A 22,711-nucleotide genomic window follows, 5' to 3' on the forward strand; every position below is an offset into this window, starting at 1 on the left:
GTCGAATAAACGCATCGCAGCACGAAAACATGTTTGAACGCAAGCAACGATGATGAACTGGGCCCATACTTTCACGGAGAAAGTAGAACAGAAGTTCAGGGTAAACTATGCACGATGCTTTAGTAAACACGGAAGGAAGACCTTAGGTTGTATTCTAACGTAGACAAAAAAAAAACATTAAAATAATACATTCATTACCCGAGTTGCTGGGAAATGTGCAGGCGCCAGTCACGTTCCGGGGGAAGTTATGATGGGCGCTTTTCGGCTTAACCTGCTCTGTTAGCTGGAACTGCGAAGATAAATGAGAGTACGTGCGTTTTCCATGTTCTCCATTGCGGGAGTGGAGTAGCGTGTTGTGATCGGGCTGCCCGACCGCTTATTTTGCGCAGTCGCTTTCTTGGTGGGAATGAAGCGATCACGACAAACGTCACGGGTAAGCGCATTTCGGCCCATTCGGCGCAATGGCCAAAGACGCAACCGTTTTCTTCCTCTCTTCCTGTGCAGTTCGACACGTGTGGGACGGCCGTCATTATGACCAAGGCAGAACTGAAGGTGAGTTCACGTACAGAATGGTAATCGTCGACAATATGGCGCTAAGGAAGCGCGGACGCATTAGGCTGTCGATTGGGCCGGAGGAAACGATTTATGCACGTTCTTCCGGTTCTGACATACCAGGCGGTAAAGGAATCAGAGTTAATTTTCAACCCTTTTTCTAAATATAAGCCGGTGCTTCTAGACACGCAGAAACGTTTCTGTTAGCACTTATTTAAAAAAGGTAGTGTCTATCATCCCGGAAACCGTGAGAATTACATAAGAAATTTCTCACGGCAGTCGCCCCTTATTGATTGGCTAAGCACGCTACGCGGAGATTCTATAGGATATCCTACAAAGCAGCGTTTTCAGCGGCCTCTGTAGCGCTATGGTATAGTACTTGGTTTTAAATGAGGGGGCTCAGGTTGGAATACGATATTGCGATGTTTCTTTTTTTAGCTTTCAGAATACTTCGGTCGTCGTGATTTTGTCAATACTTCTTTTACTTTGGTTTTTACTATATCAAGAGATCGACGCACATGACTTGTAGAATGGGTAGAATTAAGTTTAATATAGGTTGTGTTCTGTGTCGTTGGGAAGGGTTAGATTAGGTTTGTGGCAGTTGGATTGATTGATTGTGGGGTTTAACGCACCGGTACAACGCAGGCGATGAGGCGCGCCCTAGCGGAGGGCTCCGGATTAATTTTGACCGCGTGGGGATCTTTAACGTGCGCCGAAATCTCGTACTCACGGGCGTTTTAAGCGGCCGCCACGGCCGGGAATCGAACCCGCGACCTCGTGCTAAACAGCGCAACGCCTTAGCCACTGAGCCACCGCGGCGGGTTTTGAGGCAGTTGGGCTGGATTTGGATAAGTTATGACGCGTTCGGTTAGGTTACATTACGCTAGGTTTGGTGAGGTCATGTTATGTTAGGGTACGTTGGGCCGTAATATCATTCAGCAAATTTTAGGCCAGCCAGCTTTTTATGAAAACTGCCGCGAGAATTTGCCGGAGGTAATTATCAAGGCTGCCGTGAGATTAGACGCAGCCATTTAAAAAATCATGCACCCCTCCGTCTAACTGCGACGATGGTTGAACGCGAAGCTTTCTCGTGACGAATTCTTTGGCTCTCGTCTGAGTTTGGACTGAGTTTTGACCATGTAGAAATGGAGCAATCGGATAGACGCCGGCTTAATAACGCGGGTTTAATATTAGATAGTTTTAGCAGTCCGTCTGTTCCGTCATGTACGTAGTTACCGTGTTGACCGGTACTCGTCTGGGCGCTTGTGCATTCGTCGCGGTAGGGGGATTAGTTCTGCGGCCGGCCTTCGCCATGTCCGCGCATTCGTCACGGTGGTGTGCGCGCCCTCGCCGTTCCTCCTCGCCCTTTCGCGCCCGCAGGCGCGGTCGGGTCCCGGTAAACACGGTAACTACGTACAGACGGAACAGACGGACTGCTAAAACTCTCTATTAACAGCCTGCTCCGACCTCTGCGTGACGCACGACCCACAGCAGACGGACGCAAAGGCTCTGCCTACAACAGCTGCTACGTGTCCGTGAGAGCTGGGCCATAACTTGAGTATCTGAACCGAAGTTTGCTACTAAACTATAATATTCACCATCCCCTGCTGGAGTCTGATTCTAAAAGTCATTTGTGATATACTAACACTTGTTTCAAGAACTTTGAGAACTGTGATGGCCCACATTTTACCGAAAGCCCGGCTCGGTCTTATACTGATTTTGTTTGATGAATTGTGGGGTTCAACGCACCGCCGCTACACAGGTGATGAGGCACGCCGTAGTGGAGGGCTCCGGATTAATTTTGACCGCCTGCAGGGATGTTTAGCGTGCACCGAAAACTCGAACACACGGGCGTTTTCTCTTTTCGCCTCCATCAGAAAAGCGGCCACCGCGACAGGGAATCGGACCCGCGCCCCTGAGCTGCACAATGCCTTAGCCACTGAGCCACCGCGGCGGGTGCTCAGTCTTACGCTCTGATACCGGGCATATCGAACACTCCGGTCTGCTGGAACTGCTGGTCCACCCGAAGCTTGTCAGCTAAACCAAACTATGCTTCCCATTATTAAAATTACAAATTAATAAAGACCGAACCAATAACACTAAAAAAGTGTTCGCGCACCTGTACCAGTAAGCTATAGAATTCCATAAAAGAGGCAGAAACTTAGGTAATAGAGTACAGGTTGTAGTCAAAGCTAAGTCACAGTGTGCGTTTGACTTGCGGGCTTCCTTTCTAATTTAGCAGCTCAAGCACAAATGAAGTTGTTCAAGCTGTGGCGGTAATATAGTCTCACTTCAACGATAGCGAAAACTGTAATTGTATAAAAGCAAAGCTGCTCTTTTAAACCATTTTTTGGAGACTTAGCAAGTAATTACATGTTATGACTTCGGCTCCGTCGCCGATGGTGGACGATGTTGTGTCGAGCCTAGGAGGAAAGAGATAGTTCCCTCTGCTGTCGCAGCCGTTTACAAACCAAGTCCCTCCGGCGCGTCTCCCTGTATTCTTGCGCTGACGGAATTCCCCGTCCGGCCGCCCCATCGGAGGGCAGTCTTTCCACGTGACCCGTGACGTGGAGACGAATCTAGTCGCCGAGCGAAGAGACCAGCGGCTCCTTTCAGGCGTGCGTGCCGCGAAGCGGGTATCCACTATTTAACTCTCCACAGTGTTGGGCGCAAAACTGAAGACTAACGCGCACCAACGATAACAAATAGTATTTAACACTTTCGCCTCATCAACGCGAGGCCATCTCAAAGTTACGATAACTACCCCGTATAGAGATTGCTGTAAACCTTGCTTGAATATCGTTCGTGAACCACTCTTCGGGCTTCTTAGTCATGTCTGCTCATGTTTACATCGTACACACCAGCACCAAATTATCTTTTGCAATATAGTATACTGGACAGCCATCGCTAATGTTTCCCGGCATGTTATGCTAGCATCCCATGGAAGATGATTTGATTGTAGCGTTTAACGCGCCGACGCAACGCAGGCGATGAGGCGCGCCGTAGTGGAGGGCTCCGGATTAATTTTGACCACCTGGGGATCTTTAACGTGCGCCGAAATCTCGTACACACGGGCGTTTTTGTTTTTCGCCTCCATCAGAAAAGCGGCCGCCGCGGCCGGGAATCGAACCCGCGACCTCGTGCTCAGCAGCCCAACGCCTTAGCCACTGAGCCACCGCGGCGGGTATCCCATGGAAGAGTCACACTGGGTAACAGCAGTAACAGGGCCTTCGAATACAACAGTGTGGGCGGCTTCTTCAGAAATAGGCGCAGTTGAGAACACAGCTGTTGTAAAATTTTGGAGCAAATAAAGCGTGCAAAGAGAATTCGTGAAAAAAAGGCTTACAGTCTAAAATGCATCTTGGATCTCTGTTATGCTACCTAGTGAATTTTCTTGGCGACCGTAGTTGCATGCATTGTTTTATTCAACAGGCGGAGTATGCAGTTATCGTTGATCTCACGGACATCATAAAGCTAACACGACAGGTTGGTCGCCGTTTCGTTAACGACGACTCTGGCGTCCACCACCGCACTCTTCGCACACCAAACCAACTTTTGGTGAAATCGTCCGCTATGGGACCGCGTCCAGTAGGGCTTACACACGAAAACCGCAGGAGTAAAGGAGGCACTATACAATTCCTTGAAAACGCGTTACAGGTCAAGCACATTATTCAGAATGAACTGATAGACGTGCTTATGGGAAAACGCGAAGGCATGAAGGCAGCTTAGAAGGTCTTAAAGTTCAAGCATCATGGACTATAATCGCAAACCAACGCTTGTTGTTTATTACTGTAATCCCACGTTGCCGCTTCGTCACATTTATGGTTCCGGTTAACTTACCACAAGATTCCGCTCCTTGCGCATGTCCAGCACTATCTGTTTCAATCAGTGTGGACACACAGATTGGAACGGTTCCCAAGTCATTGACCGTCCTTGCTGGCCTCTATATCTCCCTCCAATGTCATCTCGCCTTATTTGTTTCTAACTGCTTTATATCATCTGCGGTAATCTACAAATTCCTTCATTTTGCCTTTTAACCTCATTTGCTTTCAAGAGGCGAGCTACATCACGCCCATTGCACGGCTGGCCGATAAAGGCTCCTCACAGCGCTACTTCATTTCCCAATTCTCTCCACTCCCGATGAGCGTGCACAGGACCCAAGCACTACTGGCAGCGCCATCCGGTTGCACCCATTTCAGGCAGAGACGTAAAAAAACGTGTAGCTCCACCTCCAAATGTCGCAGATGAGTTTCCGCGAGAGCGTACACACCTGTTACCTCTTTCCCGAACTTTAATTGAACATCTTCATTGAGCTTTTCACGCCGTGCGTGAGTATATAGCTCACTCTACGCCTTCGAATGCTTTTCATAGCTTGCTCATCAGTTCTAAAGGGTTGTTGCATTCCCTCGTTGTGAATTCCGCCTTCGAGAATATTTGGAACTCAATTGAAAAAAAGCTGCTGGCAGCGCTCCTAACCGCTCTATCAGGCGATCGCTGAAGTCTACACTGTCACGTACGAACATATCTCGCGGCCTGCATGGGCTAACTGAGCGTTCAAATCAACCACAGGAAACTTCCTTACCTTACCCTGGCGTCAAAAGTTCCCGGTTTGCAGCAACCAAGCCCCTGGCCACTTGGCATCCCGCACCGTGTATATATATACCACATGTAGTCGGCACGCCTTCGGAGCCCCTTCTGGGTTCATTGGCGATTCTTCATCGCGTCCTCTGTACATGTCATTTGCCATCCCATTATCACAACTGGGTTCCTGCTAATCTTTGGCTTCTACAGCTCTGCCCCTTCGGCTTTCCTATCACTCTCTTCACCCTTTGCACCGGGAGGTTGTTATCGAGAGGCTATCAACGCGCTATCTATCGCTGGCTTGTTGGGCAGCGTACCGCGGTGGTTTTGGGCTTCGTCCAAGTGCAGAGAGAAATTTCCGAGAAACTGTGGAAATAAAGCTGGGGTTTAAAGAACATGAAATTGGGAACTTCTTTGGTCATAAACGTGAAAAGTAACGCACATATCAGAATCAGCATTTACACTAGCCATGAATCCATGGTTAGTTTGTTTGCTGCCATTAATATGTACATTCGCAAACGCACCCTGTCGCTGCTTAGTGCAGCGACTACATTGTCACTGATTAGGGACTTAAGTAATGCGGACTAAACTCAATCGCTTACTTTGAGAAACTAGTGGAGTTGGGCAGCGCACGTAATAGGGAGGGCGGAAAACCGGTATACGCGATAGAGGGATAGAAACCCCGAGTAAGAGGTCGAAATGTAGAGGGTAAATCAAGTGAAAGGTCGCAAAAAACTTCCACCTACATTCTTATCCCCGACAGGGGCAGATAAAAATACGGAAGTAAAACTAAGACCAACCATGGTAAAATCTTTATTGCACGCTACAAAGACTTCAGGGGTACTTGCCCAATTGGCAAGACAACCTGACAGCGCAAGCGTGTTTTCGGTTCACTAAAGCTTTCCCTTTGTTCCGGTGTACAATTTCACGTGACTTGGTGGCGGTGGGCTGTACGGAGAACCCGTAACCGCCGCCAATACGCTGTGCATTGTAACTGCGAGGAGGAGGGCACGCTGGGTTGTAAATGTAAAACAGACATGGGTAGCAACTTCAACGTTGTGTATACCCTACTGCGCAGGCGCACTACGACGCTCAGTGCCAGGGCCGCACTGTCCTGGAGAGCAACCTCCTGTGCCCCAGCCTCGCCGAGCACCTGAACGCCGAGCTGTCCCTGAAGTCGCTGCTCCGCGCCGATCTGTACGGATGCGTGGCCTGGGCCAGGGCCACATTCTTCTACGTGCGCCTGCTGCGCAACCCTGGACACTACGGTACGTGCTATCAGACGCTCTGAAAGGAGTCGGGTGTTTTTAAGGGAAGCCCGGGCAGAAACGCCTGTAGACGTCCATCCGTCTCCTCACTAACATTGCTCCTCGTCTCGCTCGCACATTCACTCACTCACTCGCACACTCACTCTCTCTCTCATGCACTCCCACATGCACACACTCACCCATTCACTCACTCGGACAATCACTCACTCGCGTACTCACTCACTCGCACACACACTGAGGCTCTTCGATTTACAGTCTCGGACTCACCGCGGACTCCCCGAAAAGCAGTCCAGCATTCGATTTTCCCATGCATCCCTATGGCTTCGGGGATTCCTCGGACTACCCGCTGACTATCCGCGGTGAGTCCGAGAGTGTAAATTGAAGAGCCCCACTTACTTGCACTCTCACACACCAACTCTCACTCACTCACTCTCTCACTCACTCGCATAATCACTCATTCACCCGTTCGCACACCCACTCACTCGCACACTCACCATCCCACTCTCACTCACTCACTCTCTCACTCACTCACTCGCACACTAACTCAACAACCGCACACTCACTAATTTATGCACTCGCACACTCACTAACTCGCACTGACACACTCGCCCACACTCACTAACTCGCACACTCACTCATTCATAGCCCTGTCAAACGTGCCTATTTAAAGGGACACTGAAGTGAATTTGTCAATCTCCCGCTTTTGCTTGCAGTGCGCAGACTGGCTCAAATTAACACACTTTTCATTTATTATCCGGTGGATAAGTCGGTAGCTACCTTATAAAGCCAGAAAGAAGAAAAACTACCTGGGTGGTCTGCGGCGGCCGCACCAACTAAAGGCCGTGACGTCGGGAGGAGGTGCACCGTGATTGGACGATGTCCAAGACTAGTATTCAAATAAGTTACGGTTTCCGTTCTGTAAAACAACATGCTTGACATCCGACATTATCGTTGGATGGGCATTCTCGATATGTCAATAATCGTCATACCGCGCTTCTGCCATCTTGTCGCCTGTAAAATGCCTAATATAAGCCTCCCAGGACCGCATGGAATCGCAGCAATCACTAGCCGGGGCCTACGCAGTGGATGAACGTCCTCCGCGTCACCGCAGACGCTCAAATGACATGCGATTTCCCCCCATCTTTGCAGCTTGCCTCACTCATGCCTGTATCGTAAAAAGCGTGTTCGCTCCAAGCCAATAGTCTGCTGATTCTGGCCTGTGCCCACTTCCCGCAGCAGTCGATGCTTATGGCAACAACACGCCAACGAGAACTCGCTAGCGCGTCAGTGTCGGTCGGCGCGCGTTCTGCGAACTCGTCCGCAGAGCAGTGAACGTTACGGCCCAGAAATGGTAAATCCAGTATAAAAAACATTGACCGAAAACGAAGAAATCAACTTACAAAAAAATATAAAAAGGCGTACTCTCGGGGATTCGAACTTGCGACTCGCAAAATAACATACGTAGCGCTCCAGACCACTGGTCCAGCGCTGCCTTTTTTTTATTCATTACCTTTTTTCCCACACAACACGTCACGGATAGATCAAAAACCGTCGGTCGAACTTCGGCTGGTGGAAAAACTTGAAATAAACATTAAACGTACACAGTTCTTCTAGTAGAGGTAGCCATTCCAAATCGAGCGTCTGCAACTTGTGCACTTCATAAAGGCGTTGTGCAATTCATAAAGGCACTCCTGAAGGCCAGCGCTGCCGGCGTTGGAAATATAAGGTATATAATGTATAATCAGTTTACCCTTTTATTTAGTTTTAGCATTTAAAGCAGCTTAGGTGACTATTTGTTGTATAGGGCTCGTGCAGTAAGCATCCACCCAAATTTCTATAATATCTCACATCTAGCAATGGCATTTCTTAGACGGAAAAGCGTTCGCAGATGTGTGGTCGCGCTTCTGACCGCTGTGCTTGTCCACCCAGCGCGAAGAAGTGCTTCCTGCTCCCTAGTTTTACGCCGTAGGGTAAAAGTTTAAGTTGATATTATTTCCTTAGTAGTACTTATATTGCGTTCGCTGGCTCTTCTCCCGCCTTCGAGAGGCCTTTGATTTTTCTACTAGGGTACAGTCAGCGAAGCGTCGCATGTGCGCTTCAGCAGTGCTTGTATGGAGCAACCTGCACTTGGAGCTTGATACAGTGTACAATATAAAGCGCTAACCACATGGAGCGATTTTGCAAGCGCTTTGGGGAGCGACGCGACCAGCGACGAACCACTTTTCGCCGCGGGACAAATCGCTCATCGAATCGCTCGGTTCTGGGTCACCAGAAAAAGTCGCTCACCTCCCGGAAGTGGCCTGAGCGTCTAGCCAATAGGGGAGCCTTGAGGGGCGCAACTTCCGGCTTAGGGAGAGAACGAGGGGAAGGGGAGAGCGGCGGCACAGTGTATCCTAGAAAAGTACGACCCTCTGCTCACTGAAATACGTTTATTTCCAGTTTTTGTGCCAAATGCGCACATAAAAAACCTTGCGGCAGTGTGTACTTCGATAATCGTGTTGGGCACTGTGCGGAAATATTAGGATCGCTCGTCGCGTCACTCGCGCGATCGCTCTCACGTGGCTGCCTCAGCGAGCGATTTGGACAAGCGATTGCGGATCCCCGTCGCATTGCTCGTCGCGTCGCTCGCAAAAATAGCTCCATGTGGTTTCCGCTTAACGAAGTAAAAAAACGCACATTCTTCCATTCACAATCGTGTCGTGGCTTAGTTTCAACTGAGCGAACGAATTGCGACTGCCCATCGTCGGCCGGCGGACTAAACGCTGGGCCGACTGACTCTGTCGGAAGGTCGGCGAGCCGTGGAGTCAGGCCAAGTCATCTCCTGAAGTTACACGAAAACGCCACTGAAAATGGACGATGATGCAGAGTGGAGGACAACATTTTCGAATTAATTTTTCTACAAAATGAATTCGCGGAAACGCACTCAGAGTGGGCGAAACATGGCCTATAGACTCCGGACCACAATTTGTGCTAGTAATATCGCTATGTTTCCAAATCACTTCAGTGTCACTTTAAGTGTACTGAGTGCACTCGGCTGAAGTGCCATTCGGGTGCAGATAAACAGCAAACGCAAATGACACTTACCACCGAACGCACTTTAAGATTTACCCGGGCGGGATCGCCGAGGGAGTTGTTTCGGCCACAGGGGTCTTAAAATCGGGAAAAATGACATAAAAGAACGAGCGTTTAGATGCCTATAAATTATGCAAAAAGTTAGTTAAGGATATATTGTTGATTTATTTTTACGAAAGGAGAAGCAGTGGCGAGAAAGAAAATATTCCCTCGCCCAATGACGTGCCAGAGCCGCCTGGTGAGGTTGTGTTCGTGTTTCAGTCTTTTCGGTTACAATCCACGCTCTCTGATAATTTTCCCTCCACAATAATGCTGCTGCGATTCGCTGCGAAGCGTATAGCAACGAAATTATGACCGCCGGTCTTCAATCACAGTCCCAACGGCGTTTTTTTGTGGACTTGTGAGAGACGCCGATTGCAGTGTTGAACGATGCAAACACAATAAAGCGTTTACATTGTTTCTCATGCGACAAAGAGGTGGAATTTCAAGTAATTTTGTGGTATTTTTAGGCCAACTATCGTCACTGACATCAGGGCGAAGGGCACTTTATTTCGTGGTTTAGCGGCGCACAGCCAAAGTGTCATTCGGGGAGCCCGAGTGCACTCTGCCTAAGACTTAAATAGGCACGATTGACAGGGGTATCACTCACTCACTCACTCACTCACTCACTCAATGAAACTCAAAGCCGTTTTATTAGCTTTCTCTTTAGAGAGAGAGAGAGAGAGAGAGAGAGAGAGAGAGTAAAAGTATATTTAAAGGAGAAGAGGTCGGCCTTAGAGACTGTCCTTACGCCTGCTACTTCCTACTGGGGCAAGGATAGCGATGACAAAGAGAGGAAGAAATGAAAATAGAGGGTATGAGAAATGACAGTGAGCGAACAATGAACTGTGTACATTTAAGGCACGTACAGCATGAAACGGGGCGCAGTAATACACTATCACAGTCCGATTCACATCGTAGTATCGTCTACATGAGAAAGTATAACAAAATATGAGAAATTGTTCCGAATTTTGTGAAGTTTCGAAACCTAGAGCCGAGAATAAGGGGATTCCCTGAGTCATATTAGCAGCGTTTTGATGGCACGATTCTAGTTTCTTGTGTAAGCCTACGTGTCCAAACTCTTTTGTTCGGACAGAGGGCGATTGTCCAAGGGCGAGTGTCTAAAGGTCCTTTCACTCACTAGTGTATTTTGGGCAAACACTAATCCACTGGTGAATAGTTTCCGCACAGAAGGCAGTCGAAGCTGTCATCGCATCCGATTTCGTGCAGCTACTTTCGGGTCAATGCTGCTTTAAGCCGCCGCCTGTGGAGCAAGGTCTCTTGACTTCTGCAAAGTCGAGGAGCTTGGGCGAGCCATAACTTTTGCTCTGGATCGAGCCAGTGAAGCCGTTAGTTTCGATTCTGTAGGTCAGACGAATGCAAGGCGACAGATTGTTTACGTGTTTGGTAAAGTATTGCGTTGGTACCTTCTCTTGTGAAAGGTACACGCAAGAAGGAAGGAAGGAAGAGAAAAAGGCCGCAAAGGCCGGGAGGTTAAACAGGTGTGTAGCCCGGTTTGCTACCCTGCACTGGGGGAGGGGTGTTCAGGGGATAAAAGAAAGGGTGGGAGAAGAGGAAGAGATAGGAGTGGGAAGGCGCACACTCTAGTCCCGTTTTAGTCATTTCAGCCGTTCATGCAAGTTCGCATCGATCAGGAAACACGGAAGGGCTTTCGTCGGCTTTTGCGAAGCCGACGGTAGAGATCGGTGACCTTAGGTAGTCTCTAGTGGAAATGGTCGATTGTCCAATCGGCTCAGCCCAGTGGAAAGCACGCTTTCTTCGATGAGTATCTGGGGCAGCGACACAGACCATGCTCGATTGTCTCTTCCGCCCCACAGGCGTCACAGTGGGCACTGGTGGCCATCCAGATGAGGAAGGAGTAGCCTTTCGTGAAGGTCACTGCCAACCAAAGTTGACAAAGCAAAGTCAACCGGGGTCGAGAGTCCGTACGGAAGACGGAGCTGAAGAAGGGGATCTTCAATATAGAAACGGGGATTCGAAAAGTCCAGCGTGTTCAGCTTCATAGTAATCCTACGTGAAAAATATCGAAGTGTCCTCGCGGCATCGGTCCATGAGAGTGGAAACAGGATGATGGGTTTAGTCTCCTAGCCTGTACGGGCAGCTTCATCCGCCAATACGCTGCCGGTGACTCCGCAGTGACAAGCCACAGGAATATCATGTCATGGCCGTCTGTGATGGCCTAATGGAATTTCTCTCTAATCTCTGTAGTTCCAGCGTGGTGCGCGTGCCGTGATTCTGCATCCGAAAGCCCGTTTTCCGCGAGGCCACAGTGACTTGGTATGAACTGAACCACCATCGTGTGGCCCTTTTCGCACAGCCCTTTGAATAGATTGGCCACATCAGTGGTCATCTGGTCATATGCGCTTCAAAGGGTACCTTTATACCTGTAGCGCTGATTTGCCGTCCCAAAAATAGTCCACTACTACGGCCTTTCACAAGAAAAACTCCCACCTCCCCTCGCATCTACACCCCTGTGTAGATGCGACGCATAGGGGGTTCCCGTTGCAGCGTTGGACAGCGGAGGAACGGCGCTGGAACGATGGAGCGGAGCGGCGCAGGCACCGCGTTTTATAGCGCACATAACTGTGAGGGGATGCGCCGGCGCCAGTGCGTCTGCCGCGGCTATGACGCACCACAATCCAACACAATCCGCTTTAATCCAATTCAATCCAATCCAATCTCATCCCATCCCATCCAATCCAATCCAATCCAATCCAAGTCAAGTCAATCCAAGCCAATCCAATCGAATCCAATCCAATGCCCCTCGCGAGAGAGTGTTCGCTATAGGAGAGGAGAGGGGGGTGAGCGGCGGAGAGCGCAGCTCACGCGGCGAGGAGAATGGGGGAGGGGCGGACGCTGACAACAACGCCGACACCGGATGTAGGGACAAGGCGATTGAATGAGATGCAGTCGCATCTAAAAATGTGCGGAACGCTTCTCGTAAACCGACCAGTTTTGGTGCGGTTGGCGGCGTTCCGTGAGCAATTGTGCAACGCTGAATTATTCGTGCGCTGCACTTTGGCAGCCGCTACTGTGCTTTGGCAACGGCGATGGAGCTGTAACCGAAGATGCGAAGACAGAAAGAAAAAACTCCCACCTCACCTCGAGGGAACCCCTGTGTAGATGCGACGCATAGGGGGTTCACGTTGCAGCGTTGGACAGCGGAGGAACGGCGCTGGAACGATGGAGCGGAGCGGCGCAGGCACCGCGTCTTATAGCGCGCATAACTGTGAGGGGATGCGCCGGCGCCAGTGCGTCTGCCGCGGCTATGACGCACCACAATCCAACACAATCCACTTTAATCCAATCCAATCCAATCCAATCCAATCTCATCCCATCCCATCCAATCCAAGTCAAGCCAAGTCAATCCAAGCCAATCCAATCGAATCCAATCCAATGCCCCTCGCGAGAGAGTGTTCGTTATCAGAGAGGAGAGGGGGTGAGCGGCGGAGAGCGCAGCTCACGCGGCGAGGAGAATGGGGGAGGGGTGGACGCCGACGACGACGCCGGATGCAGGGACAAGGTGAGTGAATGAGATGCCTTCGCATCTAAAACGGCGGAGGAAAGTGTGGCGAGAGTGTTAGGAGCAAGGTGGCACGTGCTGCCATGGCGGAATCTCTCTCACTGCCTCCCCCTCACGTTCTCACCATGCGTTGCCGCCGCGGTGCGCCCTTCCCATCACACTTTCGCCAGGCGCCCCTCCTCCGTTCGTGGCTCATCTGAACCACGTGAAATTTGCGCGGGAGGTTCAAACACGACTTGCAACAACATGCTCGCCGGCGGCGGTAACGCTCTGCGAGATAACAGCCGAGTAGCGCTCGCCGCCGTGCACTGGCTGATAATGCGATCACTACCTGAGACGCAGCAGATATGCGCCGTAGTCGAGAAGACCGTAGTACGCTCTGCGCACAAATTTCGCATTAGGGAGTATAGCAATCGTCAGTTCTTTTAGATGCGACACATCTCTTTAACTTGCCTTGTCCCCCCATGCATGCATCCGGCGTCCATCCGCACGCCTCTCCCCCATTCTTCTCGCCACGCCAGCTGCGCAGTAACGCCGCTCTCACCGCAGCGCCATCTTGCGTTAGCGCTCGCTCCCCTCGCCATGACAGCTGTGCGTCAGCGCGCGTTAGCGCTCGGTTAACACATGCGCATGCGCTACTCTCTCTCATTCCCCTAACCGTTAACGGGCGGTACATATAAACGGGATAACTGCGCCGCTCCGCTCAGTCGCTCCACCGCCGCCGCTCCGATGACATCCGATGACCAACGATGATTTGAATGGAGACTAACAGGTCTGCTACCGCGATGGTCGGCGCAACCGTAACGAGCACCGCCCAGATGCGTCGCATCACCCCATGATTTCCCCCCGCGAAAAGATGTGTTTTTTTCCTTCACAGACATGGCCATTGCCGCTGCCGACGAAGGCTCAGTGACCGAGCCGTCAACAAATACACACGACGCACCCCCATACATTTCATCGATGTAAAATAGCGCAGGTTGCCTTAAGCCCAAAAGCGACATGGGGGATTTTTTACCTATTCCAGTAATCGATAATCGCAGGTGTAGATCAGGTACAACCCGTAGAGGCACTTCTGAAATTTTGGCGGCTGCAAATCTGGAGGCCATCAAATATTGTTGCGCCAAATGAGATACTTCGGGAGTAGCTGGAGTTTGCCCGGTCCTTGCAGACATTCGACACTGGTTGACACTAATGTCTTGTCACATGTCGGAGGTGCACATGAAGAGGTTTTTCTGTGAGGTAGACCTGAACTGAGCACGCTCGCTATTGTCACGCAGCCAAAGACGACACAGCTGTCTTGAAGTAAAAGCAAGTTTATTGCGAACTTGCGCTCTCCTGGCAACTCAGAGAATACAAAGGCGATGAAGCAGCAGTAATTAAAGTGACGTGCGCAGGCGAGTGTCGGCGAATCGTATAACGTGGCGTCTGCCCTGCGGTCACTTATCTTTCGGCGCGAATGTTTCTTTAACCATCGAATTACATCCAGAACACTGTAGATAAACGAAAATTATTCAAGGCTGGGGACGTTAGCTCTAAACACTCTCCCTATCAAAGGAGATAGCACGTGTGGCATAGAAAAATGAAGAATGGAACCCGCGCTTCAATTGGTCAACGCCGCCTGTATAATCATTGCCTAACGCGTGAGCGAAAAATGGCCAAACAGCCACTCTCCTGCTGTTCTCTCCTACCCTTTCCCGCTCCGTAGCCTTCCTACGTGCTTTCATGTCCGCCAGCCAGCGCCGCTTCCCGGAAACTATGCAAAATTGTTGACAGTTTGTCTAGTGTTTCCCAGGCGGCGCTTCGACGCCTTCCAGGCAAGATGACAGACTCACGCTGTGGAAGTGGGTGCAGTGTTCGCAACTCGCGAGCAGTGAACGTCCGCCGGCGCGCGCCACATACCGGATGAGTGCCTGAACTAAGCGTCCCTACCGCTCCCATTGGAAAGCGGGCGACTCGTTAGGCAATGTTTATACAGGCGGCGTTGACTTGACACACAGATAGCACAGCGCGGGGGAGCCGGGCGGTGAAAACAAAACATACGTAAACAAACAAGCCCAGTGCATGGCTTGTGGCACTACAGCCCAGAGGAATCCACCTCAAATGAAGCCTCCTGGTAACCTAGCTTCGTAAGGAAGGCACGCGGCGTTTTCGCAACATGTACGGATATTTTTTACTTGAGGAAAATTTGTGGCACTAAAGAGAAATCTGGACTGCGCAGGGATTGCCGGAGTCGTCACGGAGAGAGACGCCGAAGAAGCGCTGCATGGTAAGTCAAGGCGCTTCGTTTCCCGTTTCAGAAACTCTCTTACTTTTCGAAGTAATGAGTGATCCGACATGGCTGCCAAGGCCCTGGTACTCATGGTGTCTCGGCAGTGACCTCCCGATAGCCTGTCCAACTTAGATGAACTATTCTTAGCTCTGCATGCAATCCACTGGCCCAGTTTAACAGATATTATCAGTGCCTCTGAACCAAGTGATGGCCTTCTTAAAAGGATCCGCGGTAGTCTGGTTCGGAGCCAGTAGCATCACCATATGTGCGCACATGCCCTAGCCAGTAACCACTACGCGTCAAGCAAAACGTAATGCCTTGGAGACAAGCCTATAGGCAAGGAAATCGGGACAGTGCTGAAGGAATGCTGCAATCATGGCCGATATCTTGGGCAGATTCTAGCTTTTCGACATCGCACAACGCACTTGAGGTGGTTGGTCTGTCCTTACCGCGTAACTTTGACCCAAGCTCTTCTGGTCAGCTTCAGGTTTCGTCAACCTTGCGCGGCGCATCATCACACTGTCTTCGAACTTAGGTGCCCACAGAACAATCGTTGCTTCGCTGACCTTGCGGCGAAAGATACATTCTGTGGCACTTCAATGAAGACGGCGGTTCAGTCTACGAAAGGTGTGGCCTGTGATATCCATAGACTTTCAGGGACGTGACTCGAACGGAAGGCAAGAGAGAGTGGGCTATCTATAGGTCTGTTTATTGTGACAGAAAGCGGAAGGAGTCAAGAAAAAGAGCCCGGAAATGTCTTCATGAAGCACGGGACATGATGACGATGATGACAGTCACTGAAGGTTGGCCTCAGGACATCAGTGAAGATGGCTGGAAATAGCAGGTTAATGATGATCGATGACAATATAGGTGTAAATGCTTCAAAGAGATTATACAGTCATTTAGGCAGCTAGCAAGTGAAGGGGATTTGTGTTTTTTTTGGGCTGTCTGTGGCGGTAGATGTTCCAGGCCTCGCAACTGTTAACCCACAGCGCCCATTGTTGAATGTCCGAGGAAGGATTTGTGTAGGTTTTGAACTGAAGTACAGTAGCAACAAACACTTTAAGGGTCTTACTTTACTTTTTATTGACCTCGTATCGTTCGCCATGGTTTCCTTGTTCCCCTTCCTGTGCCGTCGCCGAGTTCCCTTTGTCACTCCATGCGCTCTTGTGAACAAAGTTTTGTGTTTTTGGTACACCAAAACCGAACATTAGCCCTAGACGGGGTATTTTCAGAATCGCGAAAAATGGGGGGAACCTCAAATTCAGGAGGTCTTTCAAGAGGAAAATCCCTATGTTCACAGAAATTAAGCAATGTTTCACGGGCACACTTTGGAAGCGGAGGAGGGCAAGGAGGCACTATTGAGAGACGGAGTTTTGACACGACCTTTTTGCGGTCGCCGAGCTCAGACTTTCCTCAGCAGTCGCGGCGAGGGGATGATGACGATCATTTATAGATGATAATACCGATGGGTGCACGGATATGAGTAACAGCGGGAAATACACCCCCTGGTGTTTACAGTGCATGTAATGAGTGTGATGTTGCGTACAGGCATTAATGTCTGAAATAACGTCCCTATGTTCACACTACTTACTTACGAAAGCAGAAAAAAAAATATTTCAGTGTGTTGTTTTTACCTTTAGCTTCGCAGGACTCTCACCTTAGAACAAGGGTCTCTTAGAATATTACATGTACAAGCTTTATTGCGTAGTTGGTCTTTGGCAGATTTTGAAGCGCGTAGAACAAGTGATGCCAGGTTTGGGGCAAAGCTGATATTTACTTCCTTCCCATCCTTATCGAAAGAGTGAACGTAAGACGTGTGTTTTCTATCAGGCGTTTTCATCCGCAAAGACCGCGTAGCTGTGGAATACAAATCGTTAACAATCTGCATTTTGTTCTTTTTTCGAACATAGGTTGAGGTGCTACTGTATGATTCTAAAAGAGCCGGATCAGTTTTGTTTGTAATTGGCATGCTCGATGTACACTGATTATATATTCTAAACAAAGCTGTGTGATGCCATTTGCGTTAAATAATCTACGAAAGTTATAATCGTTTCACAATACTAGCTCCAATGAACACCGATTTCGGCCCGACATTCCCGTCAGGTAACACAAACATCACTCGTAAAGAGGACAAGTGAACACAACCCCCCCCCCCTCCGAAATTCAACAAAGATAAACCACAAAATACGCGGGACCATAGCTATACAGGACGAATTCGTTACCTCGCGGTTCTGTGCTGTTATTACCGTAAAAGGATCGGTTACTTATGTTAGGCGAAAATCTCAATTGCATGACACACAAAATGGGCGAATGCTTAAAGGGGCCATGCAGACAAAATATAAGTTTGTTTTATTCGAAAGATTTCGTGTTTCATAGTGCCCCCGGCGCTTGTCCGGAGGTAAACGATGCCGTATTCACTGAGAAATGAATCAATTTAGGTTAAAATATTGATTCTCCGCAAAATCGTTGGTTTTCGTGACGTATGCCATGAAGTCACAAGGGTGGGTATTCAAATGGACTTCCAGTGCGTCATTAGACCCTGCAGCCTTGCTAACCGTCAGTCCTCCCAGATGGCGCTCCCATACTCAGACACGGACCGTTGTCCGCCGTTGCTTTGTTTTTGACCGTATTTGCACCTGGCTTGTTTTTGTTACGGTAGAAAGTGATCGTTTCGTGAAACATGGGGTATGCTCGACAAACAGGATCACGTAAGACAACGTCGCTTACACCAATCGGCCAGTGTCGTGTAAGGCAACTCTAAAGCGTTGGACTGCTGTGCAGCTATACAAGCACAGTGCGCCCAGTACCAACAGCAGTGCGCATCGGTACTCTATGTTTACGTGTATTTTCGCAACCTTCATTGTTTACCTCCCCCCACCCATTCTTACCGCTATAAAAATAACCTGCCATACATTTAAGCGCAAATAGTTCGCTGGGCAAACATATAAGCCCTGCCTAATTTGCGTTTGCTTTTGCCGGCCTCAGCCAATCGCACGGCTGGGCATATATCATACATAGGTTTTGTTGCGGGAAATGGGCTAGTGGGTCGCACGGCCATTCCCTTTTTTTCCTAATTATTTAGCTTATCCGAGCGAAGTGTTGGTTAAAAGTGGTGTCAGTACAATTCTAACTAGGCAATCTTTCGAATGAACCAAACCTGTGTTTTGTCTGCATGACCCCTTTAAAAAATAAAAACAGGGTAATGAATGCCTGGAACAATACTAGATTTCATAGGGGTGCTCATATATAAACGAAGTAACTAATTGAGCGGAAAAGCCATGCGGTATTTTTTGCAAGGGGCTGGGGTTTGCAAGAATCCTCTGGGGTGCGGGGCGAGCACGGAACTCCAGGACTACCAAACTCGACAATTCTTAGAAAATGGTGTACCCGGTGAACGGGTTGTGGCGTTTGGTTAAGGAACGTTTGTTAAAGGCATTTAATGAGGCCTACAGCATAAAATTGAGCATGGTAGAAGGTTTGAAGGTTTATTGAAAAAATATAGTTGTTACATTGAAATACAATAATGGATACATACAGAAGGAGGTCCCAGAGTGAAACACTGTCGGGGGGACCTCCTGTAACAACGTTATATGGTGCAAAATTCCCAAAGGTGAAGCAGCATTCGATTGCGGTAGTGCAATAAAATTATACAATAGAAAGCGAAAACATAGCACAGAAAGAAAAGGCATGGTACAGGATTTGTTGTGCGAGTTGTTTAGGCGGTGTACAACACACTGATGCGTTAAGTGCCGAGATCCGAATAGCTCTGAAAGAAAAAGCTTTTTAATCTACAGTGAAAAGAAATTAGGGAACGAGACAATTTAATTTCAACCGGTATTGTGTTCCAGAATGCAATTCCTGAAAACAGAACTGTTTGTTTGCCGTAATTGGTGCGTGCTTTTGGAAGGAGGAAGTTATGATGTTCAGAAAATCTGGTAATGTTAGAGTTCGTGAAGTGATCGTGGGGAAAGCCGTCAATGACGATGACATGAGAGCGAAGGCGATAGATCAGTAGTCCTAACTTGCTTAGCACTAAGTGTCTGAGCGGAAGGATTTTCAAGCTGTTGTAAATGGAAAATGTAGGTGCCCTGTAAGTGCTGAAGCTGATTACGCGAATAGCTTGGTTTTGTAAGTGGACAATCCCAGATAGATGCGCGTCGTAAGTGTTTCCCCATGATGAAATGCAATATGAAATGTGGCTGTGAACGAAGGCAAAGTAAAGCAAACGAAGTATGTGAACAGGGAAATTAAAACGTGATCGCAACAAGACACGGATACCAAAGCATACTTTCTTAGTGAGGGATTTAACATGCAGATTGAATTTCAAATGGGGGTCTAATGTAATTCCCAGAAATACAGCTGATCTAGATGCGGTTATGCAGTGATTACGAAGAAAAACGGAGGGAGTTGAAGGAAGCTGCCTTTGATGTGAGTGAAAGACCATAAAGCTGGTTTTAGCGGGGTTTATATGAAGCTGGTAATCACAGAAGTGGCCATTAGTTGAGTAGTGACGCGAGTTCCCGCTAATAGCGCATATTCAGGGCTAACAAGGGTGACTGCCCGATCCTCTCGGTCATGGTGAGCGTAAGAGGAAGAAAACGTCGCAAAGTGAAAAGGATGATGATGCTAACGAGAGGACACATTTCCGCGTCCTCTCATTGGAGAGACACGCGTCACGGTGCGTAGCATGAAGGCACATTTGCGAAAAAAAAAAAAAAACATTTGTTTTACAAATTTCATTAGCCCGGTGTGTCCGGCGATGGACTCTGAACTACCTACATAGTCAGAAGATGTGTAACATGGTGGCGAACACGATGGCATCATGTTGTTTACAAAATTAAACACCTTGCGCATTCACTACATCACGAGGAGGGCTCAGGTGTGCGAGAATTCTTCAAGTTTTCGTACCTTTAATGCCCTCGTGTTCACTCGCCACGAGTGTTTAGCCGGTCGCGAACAGGCACAACGTTCTGATTCGCCCCACAGTAGCAGTTGTAGTCATTGAACTTAAAGGTGAGGGGGTAGGGAAATGTGAGCAGCCTCTTTGGTCTTGAAGGTAGTTGTTTATGCGCGAAGAAATGATTTCTCTCTATTGCTCCTAAGAAGCGCTGAACGCCTCGGGCATTCCGCAGGGTTCTCATGTTCTTAGTGGTTGGGATGTTCAAGCTTGGAAATACAAGCTGTCGTTACTTTCGATCGATTCGATGGCTCCAACATACTCAAGTTGAGCTACAGGAAGGCCAGAAGAGCAAAAAAGTTTGAGAGAAGAGGAGATGGCAGATGTGTTGGAGAAAAATTATCGGGCTATTAATCGATTGTACTCCAGAGCTTGACTAATAATCGCCATAAACTAAGACTACGTGTTTGCAGCTCCTGCTGTCATCTTTGTTGTGATGTCGGTTGTCGTAGTAGCCCTGAAGTAGCAGCGTACGAGTTTCTTTTTATATCACTCCTGTGGGTCTCGTGGGAAAGCTTTCTGAACACAGTTTTGGGTGTTGGACCTGTACATGTGCTTGTGCGGCGCGTGCGCCGGGGTATTTGATGGTTGTCGTCTGGGTTCGTGACTACAGTAAACTTTGTTATAACGGAGCCCTTGTGGCAAGAAACTAACTTCGTTATAAGCGATACTTCGTGGGAAGCTGGCATTATGTACTCCGTATGCACTAGAGTGCGGGTCATAAAAGGATGAAAAAGTGCCAGTAAAGCGGGTGTTCAAATAGGCTGATTTCGTTATAAGAATGGCTTGCAGGTTTTGAAGTGGTGGCCTGCAATAGAACCTGCTTCGCGGCCACGGTACGAGCGGACTGGTGCTTGGGACCAAAAACTGATTTCATTATAAGCGGAATTTTGTTAAAACTGGTAATTATTTACTTCATATGCACTAGAGTGTGGGTGATAAAGGGTGAAAAAAGTTCGAATAAAGCGGGTATTGAAACAAACCGATTTTTTTATTAGAATGGTTTACTTTATTCGAAGAACCGACATGGAGTAGCACCTGCTGCGCAGGCGCCGTACTTAGCAGACTGCTTTGCACGCTGCAGGTCTCTGCCGTCAGGCGGTGGAGGCGCTGTCAGCTGCTGGTCTCGTCAACCTGGACCGTGACACTGGCCGCCTGCTTCCTACGAGTGAGTCTTCTCTCCGCCTTGAGCGCACTCGCTGCATGCAATGTGATTTTACTTCAGAACAGTGAATTCTTCGCGACTTTCTATTAGTGAAGCAGATCGTCGTAGATCGGTTGAATGAAGAGTGCTAAGAATACATGACAAGAATCGTATATGAACTCAGCAGTGCAACACTTAAAAGGATCAGTTGTAAGAATCATACATGAGCTCAATAATGCACCGATTCATAGGAACAGTAACGGCGGAATTACCAGCACTTCGACACTAAGGCTTCTGAGATGGAAGGAAAACTCCTAATGGCGAAGATTTCACCGGAAATGGAAATACCAGAACCACAAAGATGATGATGATGATGATGTCCTCAAATATTTTGGCACGTACCCACAAGGGGGGATTGGCCAGGGCTAAACCGGTTAAATACGAGGGGACTTAAAAATACTTATTTCCGGAAAGAGGCTGTAAAAGGAAACTTAGTTGTGAATGAAACCCGAATTACCCATTAATCAGCACCCTTAAGCAATTCAAACGACCTGAAGCAGAAAGAAAATTTTGAATGCAATTATAGATATCCCTTTTTGCAAACCCCAACTTTGATGCGCCAATAGATAATATAAGTGTTATCGATAAAGTCAACCCCATCCGCTCAATCGGGTCCTTCAAAAACAGTTGTCTAGCTGTTGAGAAACGGCGACAGTCGAGAAAAAAATGTTCGATTGTTTCGGGGACCTGGCACCGCACACATAGTTCTGTAGGTGAACGTTCTGATCTGAACAGATATAAATTAAGCCTTGGAACCCTGCAGCGCAGCTCGGTGAAGGTCACCGCCAGGGGTGAGACAGCTGAATCAGATTTGGGAGCAGTTTCTGGAGCAGCGAAATCTCGATTTTGGAGCAGAAGAACCTTGATTTGGAGCTGAAGAACGACATTTATTCCGTCACCTTAGGAGCCTAAAAAATCAAATTTCTGGCAACTCGGGGGGTGGGGGAGTGCACTTTTTAATCGGTTTTGAGCGTACATAACACTGAAACAGCCTTTCAATAAAGTTTTTTGTACCACAGTATCACAAGGTATGAAATGCAATACCTCTTCGCAAACTATTTTTAAATTCTTAGGCTCTATGCCTAGATAGCGTGGGTGCCGTTGAAAATATCAAATTGAAAAACTAAGCAATCATATGGCCTTTTTGTTATGTGAATGCCGAGATTATTATTTTTGTAATCCCAGACTCGGCTTTAAACACAAGCGTAAAGCCACGGCAAGA

At 48.5% G+C, this 22,711-nt stretch overlaps 1 protein-coding gene across 1 annotated transcript in view; it reads left to right on the plus strand.

Annotated features, from left to right (window-relative positions):
- Nucleotides 1–22,711, plus strand: part of LOC144146649 (putative ATP-dependent DNA helicase HFM1) — an 88,213-nt gene that overhangs the window by 26,151 nt on the left and 39,351 nt on the right. Inside the window, exons 9-12 of the mRNA XM_077678585.1 lie at nucleotides 505–552; nucleotides 6,212–6,401; nucleotides 15,275–15,322; nucleotides 21,370–21,453. Coding sequence (XP_077534711.1) covers nucleotides 505–552; nucleotides 6,212–6,401; nucleotides 15,275–15,322; nucleotides 21,370–21,453 — 370 coding nt within the window. The remainder of the gene's footprint in view (nucleotides 1–504; nucleotides 553–6,211; nucleotides 6,402–15,274; nucleotides 15,323–21,369; nucleotides 21,454–22,711) is intronic.

This window comes from Haemaphysalis longicornis, unplaced genomic scaffold (genome assembly GCF_048455015.1).
Source record: "Haemaphysalis longicornis isolate Haplotype H1 unplaced genomic scaffold, Haemaphysalis longicornis Haplotype H1 scaffold_7, whole genome shotgun sequence".
NCBI lineage: Eukaryota > Metazoa > Arthropoda > Arachnida > Ixodida > Ixodidae > Haemaphysalis > Haemaphysalis longicornis.